This window comes from Boleophthalmus pectinirostris, unplaced genomic scaffold, assembly GCF_026225935.1.
Source record: "Boleophthalmus pectinirostris isolate CB_2022bp ecotype Guang Dong unplaced genomic scaffold, ASM2622593v1 HiC_scaffold_20, whole genome shotgun sequence".
In the NCBI taxonomy this organism is placed as follows: Eukaryota; Metazoa; Chordata; class Actinopteri; order Gobiiformes; family Gobiidae; genus Boleophthalmus; species Boleophthalmus pectinirostris.
This window is the reverse complement of record NW_026571153.1, coordinates 33,432,329-33,457,986: the sequence shown is the minus strand read 5'-3', so window position 1 is coordinate 33,457,986 and position 25,658 is coordinate 33,432,329. Positions and strand designations below refer to the sequence as shown.

General features: G+C 42.8%; 2 protein-coding genes and 5 non-coding genes across 8 annotated transcripts; 1 reads left to right on the top strand and 6 right to left on the bottom strand.

The window, feature by feature from the left end:
* Positions 1-9: 9 nt before the first annotated feature.
* On the bottom strand, positions 10-15,485 carry batf2 (basic leucine zipper ATF-like transcription factor 2). Its single transcript, XM_055156257.1, has 4 exons — positions 15,417-15,485; positions 14,951-15,316; positions 7,494-7,607; positions 10-1,611 (listed from the first exon to the last, which is right to left on the bottom strand). Exons 1-4 carry the CDS (start codon positions 15,483-15,485, stop codon positions 268-270), a joined length of 1,893 nt encoding a protein of 630 aa, XP_055012232.1. The 3' UTR covers positions 10-267.
* Positions 15,220-21,241, top strand: arl2 (ADP-ribosylation factor-like 2). Of its 2 annotated transcripts, none has more exons than XM_020920449.2 (6): positions 15,220-15,353; positions 16,765-16,874; positions 18,203-18,313; positions 18,836-18,998; positions 19,863-19,943; positions 20,974-21,241. In XM_020920449.2, exons 2-6 carry the CDS (start codon positions 16,810-16,812, stop codon positions 21,106-21,108), a joined length of 555 nt encoding a protein of 184 aa, XP_020776108.1. In that variant the 5' UTR covers positions 15,220-15,353; positions 16,765-16,809; the 3' UTR covers positions 21,109-21,241. The 2 variants fall into 2 exon arrangements, with proteins under 2 accessions (XP_020776108.1, XP_055012088.1); XM_055156113.1 differs by having other exon boundaries at positions 15,243-15,353; positions 16,788-16,874.
* Positions 21,242-22,443: 1,202 nt separating this feature from the next.
* On the bottom strand, positions 22,444-22,518 carry LOC129409948 (small nucleolar RNA SNORD31). Its single transcript, XR_008632661.1, has one exon. It is a non-coding gene; the product is annotated as a small nucleolar RNA SNORD31 (small nucleolar RNA).
* Positions 22,519-22,642: 124 nt separating this feature from the next.
* Positions 22,643-22,715, bottom strand: LOC129409946 (small nucleolar RNA SNORD31). The gene has a single exon (XR_008632660.1). It is a non-coding gene; the product is annotated as a small nucleolar RNA SNORD31 (small nucleolar RNA).
* Positions 22,716-22,929: 214 nt separating this feature from the next.
* LOC129409945 (small nucleolar RNA SNORD31) lies at positions 22,930-23,003 on the bottom strand. The gene has a single exon (XR_008632659.1). It is a non-coding gene; the product is annotated as a small nucleolar RNA SNORD31 (small nucleolar RNA).
* Positions 23,004-23,500: 497 nt separating this feature from the next.
* Positions 23,501-23,569, bottom strand: LOC129409944 (small nucleolar RNA SNORD30). The gene has a single exon (XR_008632658.1). It is a non-coding gene; the product is annotated as a small nucleolar RNA SNORD30 (small nucleolar RNA).
* A 129-nt stretch (positions 23,570-23,698) lies between these two features.
* LOC129409943 (small nucleolar RNA SNORD29) lies at positions 23,699-23,763 on the bottom strand. Its single transcript, XR_008632657.1, has one exon. It is a non-coding gene; the product is annotated as a small nucleolar RNA SNORD29 (small nucleolar RNA).
* Between the last annotated feature and the right edge of the window lie 1,895 nt (positions 23,764-25,658).

Genomic DNA, 25,658 nt, shown 5'->3' with positions numbered 1-25,658 from the left:
CCAAAAAGGTTCAAGAAGAAATTGATTTTTAACAACATATTTTCAGGAGCCTGTGACCAATAGGAGCTATGTGTTCTGTTTAAGAGACTTGCTTAACAGTAAATCAGACCATCTATTTTAGTTCTAGCTAAGCCAGCTCTTTCTTGTCAGACCGTATTTAAATAAAGATCAGATTAAAGTCTCAGAGTAGTGCATTCAGTTAGCATCACAGAGAATCAGCTACACAAACAACAATAACTTTTTTGGCACAATGTTAAAACTGCATTATTAAATATTCCATATCCACTCATACTCTTCGAGGAACTGCACTAGATTGTCATCGAACTGTGACATGTCCAGGATGTTACTGGACAAAGGGGAGTCCACTGGTCCAGGGGTCAGGAGGTCATGGGTCAACTGTGGGGCCAGGCTGAGAGAGGGCCCCGAGCTGACCGGGGGTACGAGGGACCAAGGGTGCACAGTTGACAGCGCTGTGAAGGCCTCTGTGACAGGAGCGCCCAGACAAGCAGACCTGTCCATGATTTTGTTCCCAGTGGGGGATGTCTGGTGGATGTGGGTCGGGACAGGGACAGTGGGACAGGGTGGACCAAGCCAGGGGACATTGCTGGAAGTCTGTTGGTCCAGGTTGGAGGTAGATGGGAGGGAGAGAGGTGAGTATGGGGGGACAGGAACAGAGTAGGACATCTCAGGAGTGCTGGAGCTAGGAAATGGACAGACATTTGGGAAAGAGGCAGAAGTGTGGACATGGGCGGAGACAGGAACATGGATGGGGACATTGGTGGGGACACTGGTAGTGATAGAGTCAAAAACAGTGATAGGGAGATGTGTGGAGATATGAGGTGAGGCAGTGGTGGGGACACAGTTGGAGACAGCGGTACAGATAGCAGTGGGGACATAGGTGAGGGCTGTGGAAGGGACACTGGCAGAAACACGGGTGTGGATATTGGTACAGACAGTGTTGGGGACGGGTGCAGGGACAGGTTGATGGACATGTTGACGGACATTGGTGGAGACAGGTCGATGGACAGTGGCAGGGATGGATTGGTGGACAGGGACAGAGATAGATTTTTGGAGAGTGGTGGGGACAGACAAATGGACAGTGGTGAAGACAGTTTGAAGGACACAGGTGGGGACAGATGCAGGGACAGGTTTGTGAACAGTGGTCAGGACAGGTTGTTGGACAGTGACGGGGACAGGTTTTTGGACAGTGACGGGGACAGGTTGTTGGACAGTGACGGGGACAGGTTGTTGGACAGTGGCGGGGACAGGTTGTTGGACAGTGGCGGGGACAGGTTGTGGGACAGTGGCGGGCACGGGTTGTGGGACAGTGGCGGGGACAGGTTGTGGGACAGTGGCGGGGACAGGTTGTGGGACAGTGGCGGGGACAGGTTGTGGGACAGTGGCGGGGACAGGTTGTGCTACAGTGGCGGGGACAGTCACAGAACCAGCTGACAGTCCCACGCAGGAATCCTCAGTATCAGTGGACGTGCATGTGAGACAGCAGTGTGGGGCATGTGTCTCCAGCAGAGAGGTGTAGTAGTCCCTGTCCTTCTTCAGAGCTGCGATGTCCCTCTGCAGAGATGAGTTGTCCCGCTCCAGACACTGCAGCTCCTGAGGATAGAATCAATCTTTCTGTTAAAGTGTCAGGCTGAAGTCAGTTTGTGTACATGGTGTTTGAAGAGCACAGTTTACTGTTCTAGTCCTCAGACTAGCTACAGTTGCACTTTTCTCATTCAAAACAGTGAAAAAGTGTTGTGCTGCCTCCAGTGGCCACTGCAATCTCATGTACTATGTGACATCACACAGGACTGCTCTGAGTACAGCCAAGTGATGCTGATTACAAACACGTGGCTGCAGGAGCGGAGTCTGAAGTGTGATAACTGTTAAACCAATCACACTGTTCCTTATAGCCCCCCCCCCCTGTAAAGTTAATAGTTCCATTTCTAACTGTTCTGCATTCTAACATGTTTAATGTTGTCTCTATATTATGCAAACTTGACTCTTTTGAGCTTTAACCACTGTTAGAACACTGTTCCCTCCTCAAAAACACACCAGGAGTTGTGTTTAGTTTCATTCACACATGTTTGAGTCATCCTGCATTATTAGTTGTCTACATTGTCTACATCTCCATAGCTCAAAATGCTCTGTTCCACCTTGTGATGTCATGAAGTGGTAGTTTTTAAGGTAACAAATACCTTTCAGTTCAATTCAGTACAGATTGGCAATTCCAGGGATGAAATGATCTAAATTACTCTAGTAAATGTGTATGGAGTTAAGTGTTAAGTATGAAGTTAAAAATCCTTTATTACCACATGACATCACAAGGTGTTGTTTTCTGTTTGAAAGAAGAACTCAGCCTAAATGCAGGGTTTGGTTGTTAAGCACATGTGAATGAAACAAACCACAGCTCTGTGGTTTGTGATGAGGAAAAAAGTGTGCAATATGGGCCACTGAGAAATCACTATTAAGAAGCATAATAGACAGGCCACTGAGACAAAGCTTTATGTGCCTGGAAACGAGTGTGGCACCATTTTGGAAGAATATGGAATTGTGATTTTTTTTAAACAAATATTGCAGTTGTGAAGAGATGTGCAAACGAGAACAGGGCACATTTTAAACAGGCCCATGAGCAGTAATATCTGAGAGGAGACTTAAATTTGAAATGCCAAACTAATATAACAATCCCATGCACTTCAGAACACAAGTGTCACAGTGTCAGGGTGTAAACTTCAGGACACTGTGCTGTGTGCAGGGACATTCTGCCATGTAGAAGCTGTCCATCTGACAACACACTGTATACACCACACTGGATACAACACACTGTATACACCACACTGGATACAACACACTGTATACAACACACTGTATACACCACACTGTATACAACACACTGTATACACCACACTGTATACATCACACTGTATACAACACACTGTATACAACACACTGTATACACCACACTGTATACACCACACTGTATACAACACACTGTATACACCACACTATATACACCACACTGGATACAACACACTGTATACTCCACACTGTATACACCACACTGTATACAACACACTGTATATACCACACTGTATACAACACACTGGATACAACACACTGTATACAACACACTGTATACAACACACTGTATACAACACACTGTATACACCACACTGTATACAACACACTGTATACACCACACTATATACACCACACTGGATACAACACACTGTATACTCCACACTGTATACACCACACTGTATACAACACACTGTATATACCACACTGTATACAACACACTGGATACAACACACTGTATACAACACACTGTATACAACACACTGTATACACCACACTGTATACAACACACTGTATACACCACACTGTATACAACACACTGTATACACACACACTGTATACACACACTGTATACAACACACTGTATACAACACACTGTATACACACACTGTATACAACACACTGTATACACCACACTGTATACACCACACTGGATACAACACACTGTATACAACACACTGTATACACCACACTGTATACAACACACTGTATACACCACACTGGATACAACACACTGTATACACCACACTGTATACAACACACTGTATACACCACACTGTATACAACACACTGTATACACCACACTGTATACAACACACTGTACAACACACTGTAATACAACACACTGTATACAACACACTGTATACAACACACTGTATACACCACACTGTATACAACACACTGTATACACCACACTGTATACAACACACTGGATACAACACACTGTATACAACACACTGGATACAACACACTGTATATAACACACTGTATACACCACACTGTATACAACACACTGTATACACCACACTGTATACAACACACTGTATACAGCACACTGTATACAACACACTGTATACAACACACTGTATTCAACACACTGGATACAACACACTGTATACAACACACTGGATACAACACACTGGATACAACACACTGTATACACCACACTGTATACAACACACTGGATACAACACACTGTATACAACACACTGTATACACTACACTGTATACACCACACTGTATACAACACACTGGATACAACACACTGTATACAACACACTGGATACAACACACTGTATACAACACACTGTATACACCACACTGTATACAACACACTGTATACACCACACTGTATACATCACACTGTATACAACACACTGTATACAACACAACTGTATACAACACTGTATACACACACACTGTATACAACACACTGTATACACACACACTGTATACAACACACTGTATACACCACACACTGTATACAACACACTGTATAACACACATACACTATACACCACACTGGATACAACACACTGTATACAACACACTGTATACACCACACTGTATACAACACACTGTATACAACACACTGTATACAACACACTGTATACACCACACTGTATACAACACACTGTATACACCACACTGTATACAACACACTGTATACACCACACTGTATACAACACACTGTATACAACACACTGTATACACCACACTGTATACAACACACTGTATACACCACACTGTATACAACACACTGTATACAACACACTGTATACAACACACTGTATACAACACACTGTACACTGTATACAACACACTGTATACACACACATACACCACACTGTATACACAACACACTGTATACACCACACTGTATACAACACACACACACACTGTATACAACACACTGTATACAACACACTGTATACACCACACTGTATACAACACACTGTATACACCACACTGTATACAACACACTGTATACACCACACTGTATACAACACACTGTATACACCACACTGTATACAACACACACACACTGTATACACACACTGTATACACCACACTGTATACAACACACTGTATACAACACACACTGGATACAACACACTGTATAACACACACACTGTATACACACACTGTATACAACACACTGTATACACCACACTGTACACACACTGTATACACACACTGTACAACACACTGTATACAACACACTGTACACTGTATACAACACACTGTATACACCACACACACTGTATACACCACACACTGTATACACACACACACACACTGTATACAACACACTGTATACAACACACTGTATACACACACACACACACTGTATACAACACACTGTATACACCACACTGTATACAACACACTGTATACACACACTGTACACACACTGTATATACAACACACTGTATACACACACACACTGTATACAACACACACTGTATACACCACACACACACTGTATACAACACACTGTATACACCACACTGTATACAACACACTGTATACAACACTGTATACACACACTGTATACAACACACACTGATACAACACACACTGTATACAACACACTGTATACACCACACTGTATACAACACACTGTATACACCACACTGTATACAACACACTGTATACAACACACTGTATACAACACACTGTATACAACACACTGGATACAACACACTGTATACAACACACTGTATACAACACACTGTATACAACACACTGTATACAACACACTGTATACAACACACTGTATTCAACACACTGGATACAACACACTGTATACAACACACTGGATACAACACACTGGATACAACACACTGTATACACCACACTGTATACAACACACTGGATACACCACACTGTATACAACACACTGTATACACCACACTGTATACAACACACTGTATACACCACACTGTATACAACACACTGGATACAACACACTGTATACAACACACTGGATACAACACACTGTATACAACACACTGTATACACCACACTGTATACAACACACTGTATACACCACACTGTATACAACACACTGGATACAACACACTGTATACAACACACTGGATACAACACACTGTATACACCACACTGTATACAACACACTGGATACAACACACTGTATACAACACACTGTATACAACACACTGTATACACCACACTGTATACAACACACTGGATACAACACACTGTATACAACACACTGTATCACTGTGGCATTTCAACAGCACTGTGCTTTTAGTTAATCCAAAAATACAAAGGCTGATTTCCACCCTTTAATTTCAGACTGTGTGATGGAGTGTGTGGGTGTGTGTGTGTGTGCGTGTGTGCGTACGTGTGTGTGTGTGCGCGAACAGGCTTGTGTAATACGTTTCTTGTAAATGCTCTGCTTATAAGAAGGCTGTCTCAGTGCCCTGCCCTGTGCAAACACACGCACACGCACACACACGCACACACACGTTCCCATGCATTCAACTGATTTCAGGGTAAAGATTTCATAGTCACTTTATTGCCTTATTTTAGCCTAAAATTCAAGTTTTGCTGTAGAAACACACTAGGCTTCTCGGTGACCTTTGTGTGTCAGTGTAACAGGCGGATGGGTCAGGGAGTCTTCATCTGTTTTCCACCACACTCAGTGACAGTGCCTATGGTATTAAAACTGCAAACGCAAAAGTGTTTAATGCTCATTATGTTGTTGATCTAATAATAAAGGATTTACATCAGTACCTGATATTGTCCCTATAAGCGAGGCAGGTCCTCATCATGTGTGTATAGATTTTAGTTCCCACAATGAGATAAATACCCATCCACAAACAGTTCCACACACAGTGTGTATCTGTTTGTAACACAGGTGTAACACACACATACACACAGGTGTAACACACACATACACACAGGTGTAACACACACATACACACAGGTGTAACACACAGATGTGTATATCTATGTACACATAGATACACACATGTTACACACAGACACACGTTACACACAGACACACACGTTACACACAGACACACACGTTACGTACAGACACACGTTACACACAGACACACACGTTACACACAGACACACACGTTACACACAGACACACACGTTACACACAGACACACACGTTGCACACAGACACTTTGTGGCCATATGAGTTTGTCACAGTCTGATCCCGTCAGATCTCAGGAGCTCAGCAGGGTGGGCCTGGTTAGTACTTGGATGGGAGACCACTGGGAAAATCAGGTGCCACAGTGGGGCGCCAGTCACAAAAAACTGTTGTTGTGCTCTTAGGCAAGGCATTTCACCTTTATTGCTTAGTATGAAAGTGGTGTGTGTGTGAGTGATGATGATGGTCCAAGGGACTGATGGCGTAGATTGGCAGCCACGCACTAGTCTGCCCCAGGGCAACTGTGGCCATGATAGTATCTTGGATGTGGAGTTAATGAATCTTTGAGTGTCCAGAAAAGCACTATATAAAACTGATTATTGATTACTATTATTGATTATAAAACATTATTATTATTATTATTATTATTATTATTACACACATGTTACATGTTACACACAGAGACACACGTGTTACACATGTCACACAGATGTTACACACAGACCTGGTGCAGCTCATCTGCCCTCTCAGTGGTCTTCTGTCTGCTCTTTCTGGCTGCGTCTCTGTTCCTCAGCCTCCTGCTGCTCCTCCTGTCCACTCGGGGGTGCCACCCTCTGTCCTGCACAGCAACAAATCAACAACTTCAAAATCACATAGTACATACCATGGATCTATTAAAATAACTGGATAGGTGTTGCTGCTTTAGCTTGTAGCTGTAGTGTCACTGGTGCTACAGCGAAAAAATCCCCCGGGCAATGTAATCACAAACTGCTCATGTTCAACTGGCAGGGCAAATACAACTTTCAAACATGTCAGATTTTGTGGTGATTTTTACCTATTTTTAGATCATGAACTTTTTCTCAGCTCAAAATCCTTCAGTTAAAAAAGGCTTTCGCTCCTCTCGCTCTGATTGGTTAAAGCGATCATGTGATACACGAGACTGCGCTCTGTTTTTTTTTTTTTTATTGCTGACATATAACAACACGACAAAACAACCAATGTATATACAGTATAAGGTGCAAATTAGATTGTTGACCCATTGAGCACGGGCCACTGAAAACACTACGACGCCATCTTGGATTCATCTTCTGGATTTGATTTTAGTTCTATGAGTACACACAGAATAATTACAGTGAGGTAAATGCTGTAAGTGTGTGTACAACACGAAACAATCATTTAGGACACAAAATGAGCACATAGCTATGATTTTTAGCATTTGGCCCTCAGTCTCTGAATGAAAAACTTTTATGTTGTGTTTCTAGTGTTTGTGTGTCTGTGATTTGTGTGTGTTCAGTTTTGTGTTTTGTGTCTGTGGTGAGAGTGTGCAGTACACTCTTAAAGTTCTTAAAGTTAAAGCACTCGTACAGACTTAAAGTTACTTTTATTCAACCAGCAAATTTTTTCTTGATTGGAAATGACACAGGCGTCTCCCAGAAGATAATAAGACGAAGTACAAGAGGCATCATTGTTCAAAAAAATATTTCTCAGCTTTTATTTACATTTGAACAAAAAGGGTCATGTCCAGACTTATGTATACCCTTTGTAAACTGTCAGAGTCTATGGAAAAATCTAACCATTCCAAACAGCACAAACTGTTCTAAAACGTCCTAATGACCCTGATTCATTGAGAAGACCTGTTTTAAACAACTGAACAGGTGAAAAACAGCAGGTCTTTGCACTTGGTTTGTGAACAGTCACGGCTAAGACAAAGAAGCTCTCTGAGCATCTGCAACTGCGTATTGTGGCTGCTCACAAGTCAGGAAAGGGCTATAAGGCCATATTTAAATGTTCCAGTGGCTATAGTGAAAAGAATTATTAAAAAATACGTTCCACACTGTGGAAAATCTCAGAGGATGTGATCGGAAGCCGAAAGTGACACCTGTGCTGGGCAGAAGGATAGTGAGAGAGGTGAAAAAGAATCCACAGATCACCCCCAAGGCCATCCAGGTGAATCTGGCTCTGCTGTGTATTGATGATCTGGCGTAAAAAAGGAGAAGCCTTCAGCCCTAAGAACACCATCCTCACTGTCAAACATGATGGTAGGAACTTAATGCTTTGGAGATGTTTTTTCAGTCAATGGTCCAGGGAGTCTAATCACAGTAAACAGCACCATGAACAAAGAGCCATAGATCAAGACTCTCAACAACAACATCAAGCAGCTGCAGAGGAACTTGGACTCGGGCACCAGTGAACATTTCAGCACCTCAACAACCCAAAGCACACTGCAAAAGTGGTAAAGAAATGTTTATTAGACTGCAACATTACCGTTTTGCAGTGGTCCAGCCAGAGTCCTGACTTGAATCCAACTGAGAATCTGTGGAGGGAGCTAAAGATCAGGGTGATGGCAACGAGACCCTCCAGTCTGAAAGCACTGGAGCTCATCGCTAAAGATGACTGGGCAAAAATATCAGTGGAGACATTCAAAAAACTGGTCAGCAATTATAGGAAGCATTTGATTACTGTAATAGTCAATTAAAAAAAAGGCTTTTCTATTGATGATTGAGAAGGGTACGAATAATTCTGGACATGCCACTTTTTGTTCAAATGTAAATAAAAGTTGAGAAATAATTTTTTCTACATTATGCCTCTTGTACCTTTGTCTCATTATCCTCTGGGAGACGCCCGTGTCATTTCCAATCAAGAAAAAACTTGCTGGTTGAATAAGAGTAACTTTAAGTCAAAATTTGTCAGGGGTATGAATAATTTTGGGCTTGACTGTACATATTGTTTTATTTAATTTGTATTTAGATGAATTGTCAACAAAGCTTAGAACATCCAAAACTGGTTGTGTGGCTGGAAATCTTATTGTGAATCATTTAATGTTTGCAGATGACTTGGTTGTTTTCAGTCCAAGCACCTCTGGTCTCCAGCAGCTACTCAACATCTGTTCAGTGTGGAGCAGGATATAAAGTATAATGCAACCAAGAGTCTGGTCATGATCTGTAGGACCAAAGAAGATGAGCACGTGAGATTTCCTCACTTTTGCCTGTCAAATGTTGTGTTGTTTGTTACAATAAAAATGTAATATCTGGGGCATGTCATCAGCGCGGACATGACAGATGATGATGTGTACAGACAGAGTAGGACGCTCTATGCTCAGGCAAATCCTCTTATGCATAAGTTTGGTTCTTGTACGAATGATATAAAGTTGTTATTGTTTGAACCATATTGTACACCGTTGTACACAGCTCACCTCTGGACTAATTATAAAAAAGCCAGTTTGCAAAGACTGCAGGTGCTTACAATGACACTTTATGGAGCTTTTGAGGAGCCACGATGGACGAGTGCGACTGAAATATTTGTTATTGCACAAGTGAACACTTTGCAAGCTGCACTAAGAATTTTAATGTACAGTTTTATCTGAAGACTGAACAAATCAGACAATGAAATAATAATGTCACTCACAAATCTGAGATTCAATGCAATAAGATCAGTCCAGTATGTGGAGACACTCGTGTGGTTTTCTTTTAAAGCATGAATGTTTGTTGTTTTGTGTTGTCACTGTCCTTGTCTGTTTTTGAAGTGGACCATGAGTCCGGAATAAAGATGATGATGATGGTGATACACATACATATACATACATGCACAGACATGCACATACATGCACATACATATGTGTATGTAGGTGGTGTGTATATGGGTGAGGCGGGTGGTGTGTGTGTGCGGGTGAGGCGGGTGGTGTGTGTGCGGGTGAGGCGGGTGGTGTGTGTATGCGGGTGAGGCGGGTGGTGTGTGTATGCGGGTGAGGCGGGTGGTGTGTGTGCGGGTGAGGCGGGTGGTGTGTGTATGCGGGTGAGGCGGGTGGTGTGTGTGCGGGTGAATCGGGTGGTGTGTGTGCAGGTGGTCTGTGTGCGGGTGGTGTGTGTGTAGGTGGTGTGTGTGTGCGGGTGAGGCGGGTGGTGTGTGTCTGTGGGTGAGTAGGGTGGTGTGTGTGCAGGTGAATCGGGTGGTGTGTGTGGGTGGTCTGTGTGCGGGTGGTGTGTGTGTAGGTGGTGTGTGTGTGCAGGTGAGGCGGGTGGTGTGTGTCTGTGGGTGAGTAGGGTGGTGTGTGTGCAGGTGAATCGGGTGGTGTGTGTGGGTGGTGTGTGTGCGGGTGGTGTGTGTGTAGGTGGTGTGTGTGTCCGGGTGAGGCGGGTGGTGTGGGTGAGTCGGGTGGTGTGTGTGTGTAGGTGAGGCGGGTGGTGTGTGTGCGGGTGGTGTGTGTGTGCAGGTAAGGCGGGTGGTGTGTGTGTGTGCGTGCGGGAGAGGCGGGTGGTGTGTGTGTGTGGGTGAGGCGGGTGGTGTCTGTGTGCGGGTGAGGCAGGTGGTGTGGGTGAATCGGGTGGTGTGTGTGCGGGTGAGGCGGGTGGTGTGTGTGCGGGTGAGGCGGGTGGTGTGTGTGTGCGGGTGAGGCGGGTGGTGTGTGTGCGGTGAGGCGGGTGGGTGTGTGTGTGTGGGTGAGGCGGGTGGTGTGTGTGTGTGTGGGTGGTGTGTGTGTGCAGGTGAGGCGGGTGGTGTGTGTACGGGTAAGGCGGGTGGTGTGTGTGTGTGGGTGGTGTGTGTGTGCGGGTGAGGCGGGTGGTGTGTGCGGGTGAGTCGGGTGGTGTGTGTGTGTAGGTGAGGCGCGTGGTGTGTGTGCGGGTGGTGTATGTCTTGCAGGTAGGGTAGTGGTGCACGAGTGATCTTCCTGGCTGTGATTACTCCGCCGGGCTGCAGGACTCTCCTGTCGTGGTCAGTGCAGCTTCTGCTCCGCACAGTGATGTAGCTGAAAAGATGCTCTCAGTGGTTCCTCTGTAGAATGTGCTCATGATGGTGGTGAGGCACTTGCCCGTTTGAGTTTTTTGAGGAATTAGAGGAGCTGCTGGGCTTTCTTCACTAGTGATGTGTGTGTTGGTGGTCCAGGAGAGGTCTTCACTGATGTGCACCCCCGGAATGTATTGCTGCTCACTCTCTCCACAGCAGCACCGTCGAGGGTCAGTGGCAGGTGTTGGGGGTGGCCTCTCTGGAATCCACAACAATCTCCTTAGTCTTGTTCAGCTGTTCTTGTTCAGCTGGAGGTTGTTGTCTCAGTACCATGTGATCAGAAGGTCGACCTCTTTCCTGTACTGAGTCTCGTCGCACTTGGTGATGAGACCCACCAGAGTTGTGCATACACATACATGCACATACATGCACATGTATACACATGAACATACATGTACATACAAGCACACACATACACACACATACACATACATGCACATACATGCACATGTATACACATGCACATACATGTACATACAAGCACACACATACACACACATACACATACATGTACATACAAGCACACACATACACACACATACACACACATACACATACATGAACATACATGCACATGTATACACATGCACATACATGTACATACAAGCACACACATACACATACACATACATGCACATACATGCACATACATGCACGTACATGCACATACATACACATGCATGCACATACATGTACATACAAGCACACACATACATACATACATACACACATACACATACATACACACATACACATACATACACACATACACAGAGACAGAGTTACAGATGTAATCTGTGGTTACATAGTTGATTATTGTGATTTAGGTTCTGCCAAAAGTGTTCAAAAGTCAAACATTTTGGAAGTTACAGGTTTTTTCAGTCACTTTGGCACATTTCTCTTTTGAAAGTTGAACACTCAACAGCTCACACAAAGTACTGTAGAGTTTCTCTAAACACATTCTGAAAACTGTAATATGCAGTTTCACATTCAAAACTGAACAATTGTCCTCCAGAGGGAAGTTTGACCATCAGAGCCCTCAGACTGTGCTCATGTGTTTCTGTGCTCTTTCATGAGACAGAGCAGCTCAGAGCCTCAGTCCTGACCATTTTATTTGACTGGATCAAACATATATTTATAACAAACATATCAATCACTACAACACTTGTGTATGTTCTAGAAATTCACACAGCATCCACCATATACTATATGAAGGACTCCACTCACAGTATATTAGCTCTGCTCAGCTCCTTTTGACATCTGCTGAGTTCCTTGTGTGACTTATAGGAAATCACTTGTTGATCACAAATTGTAGATTTTTGCTTTTCTCTTTGAGTTTCTACATTTAAAGTGAGAGAGTTTGGTCCACAGTCTTTTACCACATGTGAACAGACGTGTAGTATTGAGAAAAAAAACAAAACAAGGTGAATTCGCTGCTTTTGAGTGTTTGTGAATGAGAGCTGTGTCCAATGTTCTGAGCAATTGCCTGAGAACTGTGTGAATTTATGAGAAATGTTCCAGAGGATTTGACCTGAGCCACTGTTCAGATAAATGTTTGAATCTAAAGATGTGCTCAATCAAAATGTGCTAAAATGATAGAAAAAAAAAAACTGGGGAAAAAAAAAAAAAAAAAGAAAATGGTTATGAACTGAGAATTTGCTCCTTCAGTGGTGAGTTTGAAAAAGTGTGCCAAAGTGTAGACTTAAGCATCATTGAAAAAAACAACTGTAAAGGTAAAGGTGTACTCATTATACTGAGCACTGTCACAGTAGAGCTGGAAAGCAATGAATACAAGTGTGATTTATGTCTTCACACATGACTGAAATCTCCCTTGAAAAAGAGTTTGATCAATTTGATTTTATTTTATTTCCTGATTAAATAAAGGTTAAATTAAAAAAATAAATAAAAAATGTGTGAAATTTGAAATTCCAAACAGATTCAAGAATCCCATGCATTCCTGAACATAATTCTAGAGGTCTAAACTGCAACATGTGGAGCTTCTGTACATGTGGAACAGTCACACTGCAGAGGATCAGCTGGTACATGTGCTGTGTCCATGTGGAGCTTCAGTCCATGTGGAGCTTCGGTACGTGAGGAGCTTCGGTACGTGTGGAGCTTCGGTACGTGTGGAGCTTCGGTACGTGTGGAGCTTCGGTACGTGTGGAGCTTCGATACATGTGGAGCTTCGGTACGTGTGGAGCTTGTGTCCAGTCACACTGCATCAGGATCAGCTAGTTTTGTTGTTTCACATTGATAAAATGTGTTTTTTTGATACAAAAAAAAAAAGTCTGAACAGATTCTTCTTGGGAAGACTGTGGTGCAGTGGTTAGAACACTTGCCCACCAACCCAGTGGTCAGATGATTGTTTTAGTGTATACTGTCATTGTGTCCTTGTGTAAGACATTTTACCCACATATTTATGCAAGTGTGTAGGAGTGTTTGTGGTGATCGGAGAGACTGGTGTAGACTGACAGCCTTGTTTCCTGCCCCAGGGCAGCTGTGGCTGTAAGTATCTGAGTATCACCAGGTGCAGCGTGCAAAGTGTCTGAGTGTCCAGAAAAGAGCTCCTCAAACATATTATGAGAAGAGCATGAGCAGAGTCCCCTCTGCACACAGCTGTTGTGCTGTGGGCCTGTGCTCTGTAGTGTGTCTGGACACTGTTTAAAAAAAAAAAAAACGGACTGGTTCTATTCTATTCTCTTGTCACAATAGTAACTGGAGGTGTTAACCCAACTGATGCAACATGTTTAGTTTCACTTTTGTATTTCCCTGTAGGTTATGTCTGGAGAACCAAAGTATGCAATACATAAATACTTATGCCAACATGTGTGTGGAAGACTGTGAAATGGGGAGAGGTCTGTTTAGCTGTAAAGAAAATCTGTTAAAGTGTCATTCTTCAGGACACACTGACTGAGGCTCCTCTGCATTCACACATGTACTCTGTGGAGCAGATTTCATGTGATTCACGGCTGAATGAGTGTGAATGTGTGTTTGTAGCCTACAGCCCTCACATAAGCCAAAACTCACTTACATGTGCTGTTTTGTTCTGTTCAGCGTTATTTTGCAACTGTGCATTTGGACATATTTCATACACAGCACAGAAATCCTACCCAAAACACACCTATAGAACGAGTGAAAGAGCTAACAAACCCTGTAGAGTAGCATTAATTAATCACTCACGGAAGAGCCGTCGTCATCTGACCGTGGGCTGCAGGGGTCACTCGTGGTCTCCATGGACAACCCGGGCATCTCCGGAGCTCTCACCTCTATCATCCGCCCTGTAGGTGCATGTGCCCGGTGTCTCCGGGGCGCGCTGGCGCTGGAGCGGAGGACACACTGGTGGATACACCGGTGGATGCTGGAGCCTGGAGCTTGTAGTCTCTGGGACAGTCTGAGGAGGATGGCACAGAGGGGGTTGGGAGTGTGCAGTGACGACACATGACGGCGCGCTTTCACTTTCTCTTTATTCGAAACGGCAGCTTTTAGCGGCAGCGCAGAGACGCGCGGGGACGCGCGGGGCGCACCGGTCCACGGGGGCGGTGGATGCTTTCACTTTCACCCATGTGGACTGAAGGAAAACCGGGTAACGTGGTTTAAATAGTGTCTTGATGGAATAAAATGCTTGGTGCATTTCGAATAGTCTCACCCGGGTCCAGCAGCCTTTTGGAGCGGACTGCTGGGCTCCGGAATCATCACAGTTGAGCAACTTGTGCATTTTTGTGGAACTCGTGAGTTTCGCGTTAGGGAAACTCACGAGTAACAGAGCTGCGGGACTTTACTCTGTGTTTAAAGTCCCCACTAATACGCTAAAGATAAAATATTGTTTACCTGAGATTTCTTAGTAAAAAGTTAAAAACAAATTAAATTATATTTAAATGTAAAGGCCTAACAGCAACAAAACATAACTTTTTTTTTTTTTTATTATGATGAACTATTCACTATTTATAACTATGAATGTTCAATATAAACTACTATGAAGGTCAAGTTAGCTCTTATATATGTATGTATATATGGACTGTATGTTATATACAGCAATTAATAGTAAGGTAACGCTTTTATTTTGGTGACTTCCTGTGTGAGCGGAAGTGACAGTTAAACGTTGGCTTGAAAAGACTCAAAAAAGTAAAGAGAGTAAGAGTTAATGGTGAGAAACTAAAATAAGAGTTAAAAAATTATATAATTTTTACTGATTTAATGTTGAAAAATTTGTAACAGTTAAATCATGTAATGAGCCAGTGATACGGTGATCATGTGGTTATTTTGTTCTTGTGACTCACGTTGGTTTTATGACATGTCATTTTAAAAAGTAATTTAAAAATAATTTCTGACCTTCTCAATTTGACTGGATGATTTCTTTGTGAAAACCTTGAACCTTGATCCTCCTAACTTTAATTTAGAAAAAAAAGACACCTAATTATGTCAATAATTTATGATCAATTCAACATCTCAATTTTATTTTATCAACTGATGTTGATTATCTGATAACACGTTTTATTCTTCATAGTTTGTTTTGTTTTGTTTTGGTTTTAGTAAGGCTATTTCTTAGTAGGTTATTATAGGCCTTTCACTGTCCAAAGGCTAAAGTCTAAATGATAATTTCCACATGAATTGCATGAGCTTGTGGAGCACACGGAGTGATGTTTGTCACCCCCATGGTAGTACTAGAGATACTACTGTCCTCGTAGACTGTATATGGCAGTACTAGATACTGTATACGGTAATACTATAGATACTATATATGGTAGTATTATAGATACTGTATGGTAGTATCCATGTCATACTACATTACGGCACAAGATGGCGCCAACGTTCTATCTCCTCGCAGCCCACGCCCTATCGATCATTCCACCAATCAGAACTCGTTCTGGGAGGAAGTAGCCAATGAATGACGGTGAGGGCGGGACCGTGGCTGCAGGCGCTTCCGGGAGTGCAATGCTCCGTTCTGCTCATGTTTTTTCCGCTTTATTTACCAAAAAACATCTCTTTTAAAACAGAAATCCCCGCGTTGTGTCCGCAGTGTGAGGAGTGTCCGCAGTGACATGGGTCTGCTCACCATTCTGAAGAAACTCAAGCAGAAGGAGCGGGAGATGAGGCTGCTCATGTTGTATCCTTTTACACAGGGCTACATGAGCCTAGCATCTGTGTGCTTGTGTTAGATTAACGCAGCAGGAGGAACACTGCTCATGACTTATTGACATGTGTGTTTGTTGTACATTTGTGTTGTTTATCTTTAGTTCTAATCCAGTGCAGAACATAATTATTTATGATCTTATTCTGTGGGGTCCAAACTTTTTCATAGAGGGCCACATGCTAAAACGTCCTGGTAGAAGAGGCCTGCAGACTGGTGCTCAATACAAGTACAGAGTCACTGTACTTTAGATAAGGCTGGGGAATTACACATTAGGTCTGCATCACAATACAGTGTAATGTATTGTATTGTAATGTACCAAGGTTATAGTGGTAGAATTCCTAGAATTCTTAGAAAAAATAGTAACCGTAATCCATAAGAAGGCCACAATTAATACTCACATAAGAGTAATGTTACTTGTAATATTATTACGCAACTCAAGTAGAAGTGAAAGTTGTGACTCTTTTAATTACTCAGGTACTAGTAAACATTTGGATCTGGAGAAACTTTGTGAGTAACAGATTGAATGTAAAATGTATTTCAAATCAGATTTATGAGTTAATGTAATCTGACAGACAGAACATTAATTCATGAGCAAGGACCATGCCATAAAAATGGTATCCATAAAGAGATTTATTGATCATCTGGATCTGGGGGCTCTGTCTCAAGCGATCAGCTGAGTCAGGACACATTACTATCTGTGGACATTGACTCTATGTGACAGAACCTTTATGTTGACCATATGAAATGATTTTAAACATTTGTGTTTCTTTCACCGCTCTTTCAGATATGATTTAGTTTGTCTCATTTTTGTGTTGATCATTTGAAAATACCAGATTTATTATTTTATTTTATTATTTAATTTGTTTTCATTTATATTCACTTATATAAATAAATGATAAATCAGATGTTGTGTAAAAAGAATTATATTTGTATAATAATTTTGTATTTATATGTCCTCATATGATATCAAAAACATGCATTTTATGTTTTAATGATTCTTGATTGAACACAATAAAGGCACAATTGAATAATGATTTGCAAAAACTATTTAGTGCCTGAACAACTCAAAATGTGCTGGACATACACTATATATCCTCATATGTGGAAGCCAGGTACTTGAAGTCTACAAACAATTTTTGGCTTCTCTACGCACCTCTGCTGAAATGTACAATTCAGTTACTCAAGTAAATGTATCAGAGTACTGTAGTCAAGCGTGCGTAGTACTCAAACTACCCTGAGCTGCTATGTGCGCTTCTTTGGGCTGTAGTATGTTTGTATCCTCTTTAACATGTGGCATTCAGGGGCCTGGATAACGCGGGAAAGACCACAATCCTCAAGAAGTTCAATGGAGAAGATGTCAGCACCATCTCCCCAACACTAGGCTTCAACATCAAAACACTAGAGCACCGTGGGTAAGAATATATGGTACAGAGGAGGCCAGTGAGTATATGGAGCAGAGGAGGACAGTGAGTATACGGTGCAGAGGACGACAGTGAGTATACGGTGCAGAGGACGACAGTGAGTATACGGTACAGAGGAGGACAGTGAGTATACGGTACAGAGGAGGACAGTGAGTATACGGTACAGAGGAGGACAGTGAGTATACGGTACAGAAGAGGACAGTGAGTATACGGTACAGAGGAGGACAGTGAGTATACGGTACAGAGGAGGACAGTGAGTATACGGTACAGAAGAGGACAGTGAGTATACGGTACAGAGGAGAACAGTGAGTATACGGTACAGAAGAGGACAGTGAGTATACGGTACAGAGGAGAACAGTGAGTATATGGTACAGAGGAGAACAGTGAGTATACGGGACTGAGGACAGTGAGTATATGAGTAGAAGGATGTTGATCTTAGAACTGTGGACACAGAGGGCCTAGAGGATTAGTGGTATGAATGATTGATTGCTTAATTTCTTTGTGTGGTTGCAGGTATAAGCTGAACATGTGGGATGTGGGCGGTCAGAAGTCGCTGCGCTCTTACTGGAGGAACTATTTTGAGAGCACGGACGGGCTGGTGTGGGTAGTGGACAGCGCCGACCGCCTCAGACTGGACGACTGCAGGCAGGAGCTGAGCGCACTGCTGCTGGAGGAGGTACCATGCTAACACCCTAACACCATAGACCTTCCCTACATCTTCACCTACATCTCTCAGTTTGACACTGACTCACAGGAGCTACAGTAACACGATCATCATCTCCTGGCATATTATTGGCAGACCATTATCTAAACTGGTATATTTCTGTCTACCTGGTGCCTACTGACCTTCAGAGTCTCACCACACTTGCTTTATAAACCTCCTCCTTTGGAAGCAGAGTGAAGGAGCTTGAACACGCAGAGATCATATGTCACATCCTGGCCCGTATTATCGATGGTAAATAAACTTCTGCTTAAGACGCCCAGTTGGTCTCCAGCCTTTTACTTCCACCCTTTCTTGGACAAGCTGAAAACTTCTACAACATCACCCACAGCGTTCGGCTCCAGTCAAAAGAAGCTCATGAGGCTAGCACTGATAGAAGTGACTTTGGTGCTGAGTTCCATATTAGGAACAGGGATTTATTTACGGACAAAATATCAAAGTAAATACCCCAGGATTATGCAGAGCAGGTTAATGTTAACATTTAAGAGCAACATGACAAGGCTCACTGCAGCAGTTACAGAGAGAGGGATTACAGTTTTTCAAGTTAACTGGAGTCGATGGAGCCTGAAGCGTGCCCATGCTCACTTCCTGTTTGGAACGTGGCAGCCAGTTATCTGTGTCCAGTTATACAGTCTAATGCTAACACATGCTAACACATGCTAACACGCTAATACACTTATGTTTCCATGCTTTTTTGGGACATTGCATTCACGTCCATCCATTTTCCTGGAGACTTATCCTTAGTCTTACTCTCTGTATTGAGTAAAGGCATTAAGAATCCCCTTAACAACCTAAAAATTGTGTTGTTTGTCCTTGCAGAGGTTAGCTGGAGCCACGTTACTTGTATTTGCAAACAAGCAGGACCTCCCTGGAGCGCTGTCCAAAGAGGCTATTCAAGAGGTGAGGGGCTAACCACTCTCCTACCATACAGACAAGGACACTGCTTTTGTCTCACACTGATACTCACTGTACTGCCCAGCCAAGCTCTAATACCAACACAATCCTTTCATTGTACAAAATTGTACAAATGAAAAGTTGTGCCTGTTAAAAGGGGGTCAGTATGTGCTCCTGGAGCAAACAGTGCATCAAGAGAGAACACTGTTATTCTGCCATTAGATACACATTCATATAGAATTGTATAATATACCGCATTTTGCGCATATGTTATTTTCATGTGCAAAATGTGTTCTTAAATCTCAGATGGAGGTTATTTATCTAAATTAATTACCTGCCTAATTCTTAAACTTTTAACAAGATCAAAGAATTTACAATGTGAATTTTTAACAGGCAGGTTTAAACACTTTTAATTATGCTGTAGCTATAGCTCCCGTTCCTGCTGGAGCATGTGGAGACTGTACATACATGGATTAAATTGGAAAAAAAAAAAAAAAAAAATCATCTGACTGAAATGTGTTACCCACCTCAGTAATGCACACAGCACAAACACTATGTCGTCCATTATCCTGTAAGCCCCTACTTGTGTTACATTTACATAAACAATCATTCAAGCCAAGGTAAAAACTTACTATTGTCATTCACTGGATATAAATTATGAAACATTACATTCTTAGAGCAAATTTATTTCAGTGACAATGGTGCATAACAAAAAATTGCAAGTGCAGATCAACTAGAACCTACAGCCTAACCTACAACAGCCTAATATGTTGAGCTTGCAGCTCTGATGTAAATTAGAGCTGTTCTTACACCTGTTCATTGTTTCAAATAGGCCTTTCTTTGGATCATTATTATTGTTGTGAGATGTGTGACTAACTCCTATGTGCATAGAGTAGTGCGTGGCGTGAGAAACAGTTTAACATTATTAGTATGAGTAGTGCATCAGTCTCATGATCGACCTCGAGTGCCTTCGGTTAACAGAAATCTGTCACACCAACGGAAAACTTGAATCCATGTTTGGCCTTTGTTTGTGCAGGCCCTGGCACTGGATGACATCAAGAGCCATCACTGGTGCATTCTGGGCTGCAGCGCGGTCACTGGGGAAAACCTACTGACTGGAGTGGACTGGCTGCTGGACGATATCGCAGCCCGGATCTTCACTGCAGACTGAGAGGGGCTGAGATGTGGGCAAGGGATTGGTCCTGGTCTTCACACCAACAGGAACTCGAGGCTCTTATGGACACAGTACTTACTACATAGGCACTCATTTGGACTTTTTTAAAATAAACGATTCCACAAATATGCACATTTCTCAGTCTGTAGTGTTAAATAGCCAGATGTGCAACTACAGAGCAGTGTTTCAACCAGGTACATGGCATGATTTTACTTTTTATGTAACTGAAAAGTATTTGGATCTGAAATATTCTGAGTAATATATTTGACATGCTTAATATTGGCTCTGTACGATCATTTAGACAAAAAAAAAAAATCGGCTATATAGTTAAAACAGCGTTACACAATATACTCATTCACATGTGGAAAAAAAAAACTGATAGGTTGACTTCTACTGGAATATAAAAATATTACTCACACGGTAACTTGGAGCTAATGAAAAACTACAGTGTAAGACTTTTGACAGTCATGAACTACAAAGGTCCTAACACCTTCCACCACTTACACAGGGTCTGGTACTCTCCAGAAGATTTAAAATTTGCTCTGCTCTTTGAGTCCTTATGCAAGCGTTCAAGCGTGCAATAATATTTACCAAAATTTCAGGGCCTTACATCTTGTCTGCCTGTGGACCAACCTCAACCAAGCTATGACATGTTAGACTGCACTTCAGTCCTGTTCAGTTCCAAACTACGGTTCTATCAGCACTTCTACCGTCACTTCCTCCCCTCAGTAAAGCCCAGCATAAAGTCCCATACTGTAGTTCCACTGACAGCAGCAAACACCAAAGTATTTTCCCCCCCAAAATTAGTACATAATGGTTAATTCAGGTAGATTTGGACTCACTACAAATACCTCATCTTAAAATCTGCTATAAAATATTTTTCTGAAACTTATCCAAAGGGCTTCAGGTTTTGGACCAGTGCAAGAGTGCACCGCAAACTGTCACTCGTCTCATGGCAATTTAAGCAGAATTAAAATATTAAAAAAACCCACACGCAACAAATTAATTCAAATTTTTATTTAAATTGTCAAACCAGACTTCTGATAACTGCATTTCCAGGCTGCAAAGACAAAGGCTCATTAAAACAGTGTGGTGGAACATTAGGATGTACATGTTTGAGTGGAGATCAGGTCAGCGGGGATACCAATCCGTCATCAGAATCTGACCATTGGAGTGTTGACTCATCACTTCTCCACATGATTAAATGGAAATGTTCTTACCATAAGCCTGCAGGACACTCTTCACACCTGAAACACACATTTATCCGTATTTTATGTTGCACCATGACACCAAAGCAAATTCCCAGTTAGAATGACAAAAACCAAAGAACTGAGCAGATCAGAGGGGGATACCAATCAGTCATGAACATTCAGACTGGGGCGGTATCTGACACTCATCACATCCAAACAAAACTTACCATGTGATCAGGATATCACCATGCAGAGACCATGTGACAAGGACAGCGGCGCACCTAAAAGGAAAGAAGTTCAAAAGGAGGAACAGAACCCCAACAAATGCTTTAAGCATTTCCTCTGATCAGAGGGGATACCAATCAGTCATGAAATTTCAGACTGGGGCGGTAAATATAACTCATCCTTTACATTTAACACATTGACACATTTAAATCCGACTTTATAAAGTCAGTTTAAAATGAAGCTCCAAATCCTCGCTTGTGTCTGCATCAATTACTCACCAACACAACACTTGGTTTCCAGCACAGGCCTTCAGAATGTACACCACAACAAACCTGAGAGAGAAAAGGACAGTGCTTAAAATGGCCCACAGACATGTTCTTAGAGCACAGGTGCACAGCAGCAGTGTGGATCAGAGGGGATACCAATCAGTCATGAACATTCAGACTGGGGCGGTAAAAACAGGTCATCAGTAACACTGAATTTAAGTGCTTAGTGCTACCAAAAGCAGGATTCTTAAATGCTTTTACCTAGTGTGGATGTCCATTTCCAGTCCTCTTCCTTCAGGTTCTCCGTGACTGGGCCACAGGTCGTCCTCGGAGCCAACTGACGAGTCATCACCTCAGCTGAGCACCTGCAAACACAGGAGTCTTGTGACCCACAGCAGCATCACCTCCTCCCCTTTGACACAGTTCACTCTCAGTTCAGACTGTTGGATCCCCAACGAGCTGTCAGCCCCAAGCCAGGGCAGCACCAGTGGGTTCACCTTCTCAGGTCTGGCACTGACACCTGGCCTCAGACATGTGCAGCGCTCATCAGCACAGAGACACACATGCTTCAGTTAGCATCAGGAGCTCACCTGTCCAGAGGCTGCAGCGCCACTGTAGGACCATCTTCAACAGTCCTGGTCCAGTCAGACCTGTTACACAGAGTGTTAAGGCACGGACATAGCAGAGCATCTAACCAGACATCATAAGTGAAGTCAGATTTCCATTTCTCAGCACGCACTCAGACGAACGAGATTCCAATGTTCTCTCATCACCATCAGAGGCTTCAATAAGGAATTAACTTAATGACTCTCACCTCAGCAGATCCTGAGCAGCACACAGGACCTGTAAACAAAGACAGACATTAGACTAGGTTCCCCACCCAAGCTTAACCTCTCAAGTCTGAGCAGGCCTCAGATGTTCGTGTCGTTTCACTGGCATTCAAAGTGAGCTAAGTATCATCATCACAGACCCAAAGAGACACAGGCAGGACGAGAGCTTACCTCAGGAGACCACCTCCACTGAACACCTCCAGGAGTCCTCCACTCAAGCCCTGTAGAGACAGTGAGGTGAGAAAGATCTGACACACCAGTGTCGAGCCACACAAGAGCAAGTTTGATCAGGGCTTTGGTGACAAACTGCCATGAGACACTGTCGTCCAGAACTACATGGGCTTAGCCCATTCATCCTCTCAAACTGGAAATGGCTTTATAAAAGTAAAGGACTCATTCAGCAATTTGCCCATTTTAAAGACTAACCTTTTAGCCTCAAATTCCACATCTGTATCCAGACAGTCCATCTTCATGTGGCTCTAGTCCCCCTGTAAGCAGACACCAAGTCAGAACCAAAGCTACATTACAGCAGTACTCAATGTTGACAGGTGAGCCATACATCCAAATGTTATCTTCAAACTGTTTGAATAGAAGTTTAACCAGATAAATCCTTCAAACAAGGTGTGTCATGTGTTCCACTAGAGATAAGCCCTGGGCTAATGACATGGGCTCACCTGTGCAGGGCTTTCAGATCACTGGTTCACATCAGCAGACTCAGGCATATATATATATATATTTCACCTTTCTGGAAAATCATCACAACTACATGCTCAGAGTGTGTTCCTCACTCACCTGTGACACGAGGCCATCCCTGGATCTCCACAGCGTAGCTCTACAACACAAAGTCTGATTAGAGGAGGAGAGCAGCAGGCACAAATACAGCTACAGCACAGGGCCAATCAGAGAGAGGAGGCATCACTGGAGTCAGATATATGCTTGTCTATTGTTCTATCATCATCTGGTTCATTTCACTGCCTCAGTTTTCAGACTCACTCACCAAGGAGAACGGAGCTCCAGCACCCTGAAATTAAACAAATACATGTTACACTTCCAGCCATTACAAATGGAAAAACTGACATGAGTGGAATCTGCTCAGAATCTGGTAAAGAGGTTTCTTCAAAAGCCAATTCAGTAAGAGAGAGTTCAGGGCTCATCACTGCACAGCACAGAGCAGAGCAGACATGACACTGCTGAGGCTTACCTGGAGCATGAGGACCAGCTGCACTGCCAACCTGAAACACAGACACCAAGGGTTAACACTGCAGTCCTTCAGTGCACAACCATCTTTCCCAATCTAGTTTTATTCAATTGAAACTGAAGACAAAATGTATTAACATGAATGCACTATGGAACATTTCTGGCCAAGAGTCAACAGCTGCCTGGTGAGTTACTGCTTTGCCTAGAAGAATATTTGATAGTAAAAAAAACACTTATCCCAGATTTACAGAAGTTTGTACTGTTCTAGTATAAACTTTTATAGTTGGATTAACATAACATGAACAAGTTTAATACTGTAATATTTCAGTGCAACAACATCCCCCATGGAGACCAGCAGGTGGCAGGCCTACATCAGAAAAGTTATAGTGCATATTTAATGCAGCTGGTAAATAATTGTTTAAAACAAGATTTAAAAAAAGAGAAAAGAAAAAAAGCAAATGCTTAAGTGCAATTTCTTGACTTTGTTGTAAAAGTGTTAAACTAGCAGTGAGGTCCAAACTAAAACTGCTACTCAGGCTTAGGTTTGAGCTTTCCTCAAATCTGTTCAGTGAGAGAGTTCAATAAAGTCATCACAGTAGCAACCTCCAGTGGCGTTTGTGAAAATGTGCAGAAAAGTCACCAACCTCCATTAGTCTTCGATCCAGCATGGTTTCAGCTTCCTGTTCCCTGCAAGAGAAGCACACACCAGGTTACAGAACACGTGTGGGACGAGAGTACGGAACCGCGGGGCTGTGTCAGTGTCTCGGGTCAGAAATGTAAAATTGCAATCACAGTGTTCAGTACAGGTCTGTGAAAAGTATCATCACGCCAAGACACTG

Coding starts and splice junctions, on each gene's coding strand:
- arl2 (XM_020920449.2), top strand. CDS start 16,810: ATGGGTCTGCTCACCATTCTGAAGAAACTCAAGCAGAAGGAGCGGGAG. Junction 16,875..18,202: donor GAGATGAGGCTGCTCATGTT/GTATCCTTTTAC, acceptor TGTGGCATTCAG/GGGCCTGGATAACGCGGGAA. Junction 18,314..18,835: donor AAAACACTAGAGCACCGTGG/GTAAGAATATAT, acceptor GTGTGGTTGCAG/GTATAAGCTGAACATGTGGG.
- batf2 (XM_055156257.1), bottom strand. CDS start 15,485: ATGCACAAGTTGCTCAACTGTGATGATTCCGGAGCCCAGCAGTCCGCT. Junction 15,317..15,416: donor CAAAAGGCTGCTGGACCCGG/GTGAGACTATTC, acceptor TGAAAGTGAAAG/CATCCACCGCCCCCGTGGAC. Junction 1,612..7,493: donor GGGCAGATGAGCTGCACCAG/GTCTGTGTGTAA, acceptor TTCTATCCTCAG/GAGCTGCAGTGTCTGGAGCG.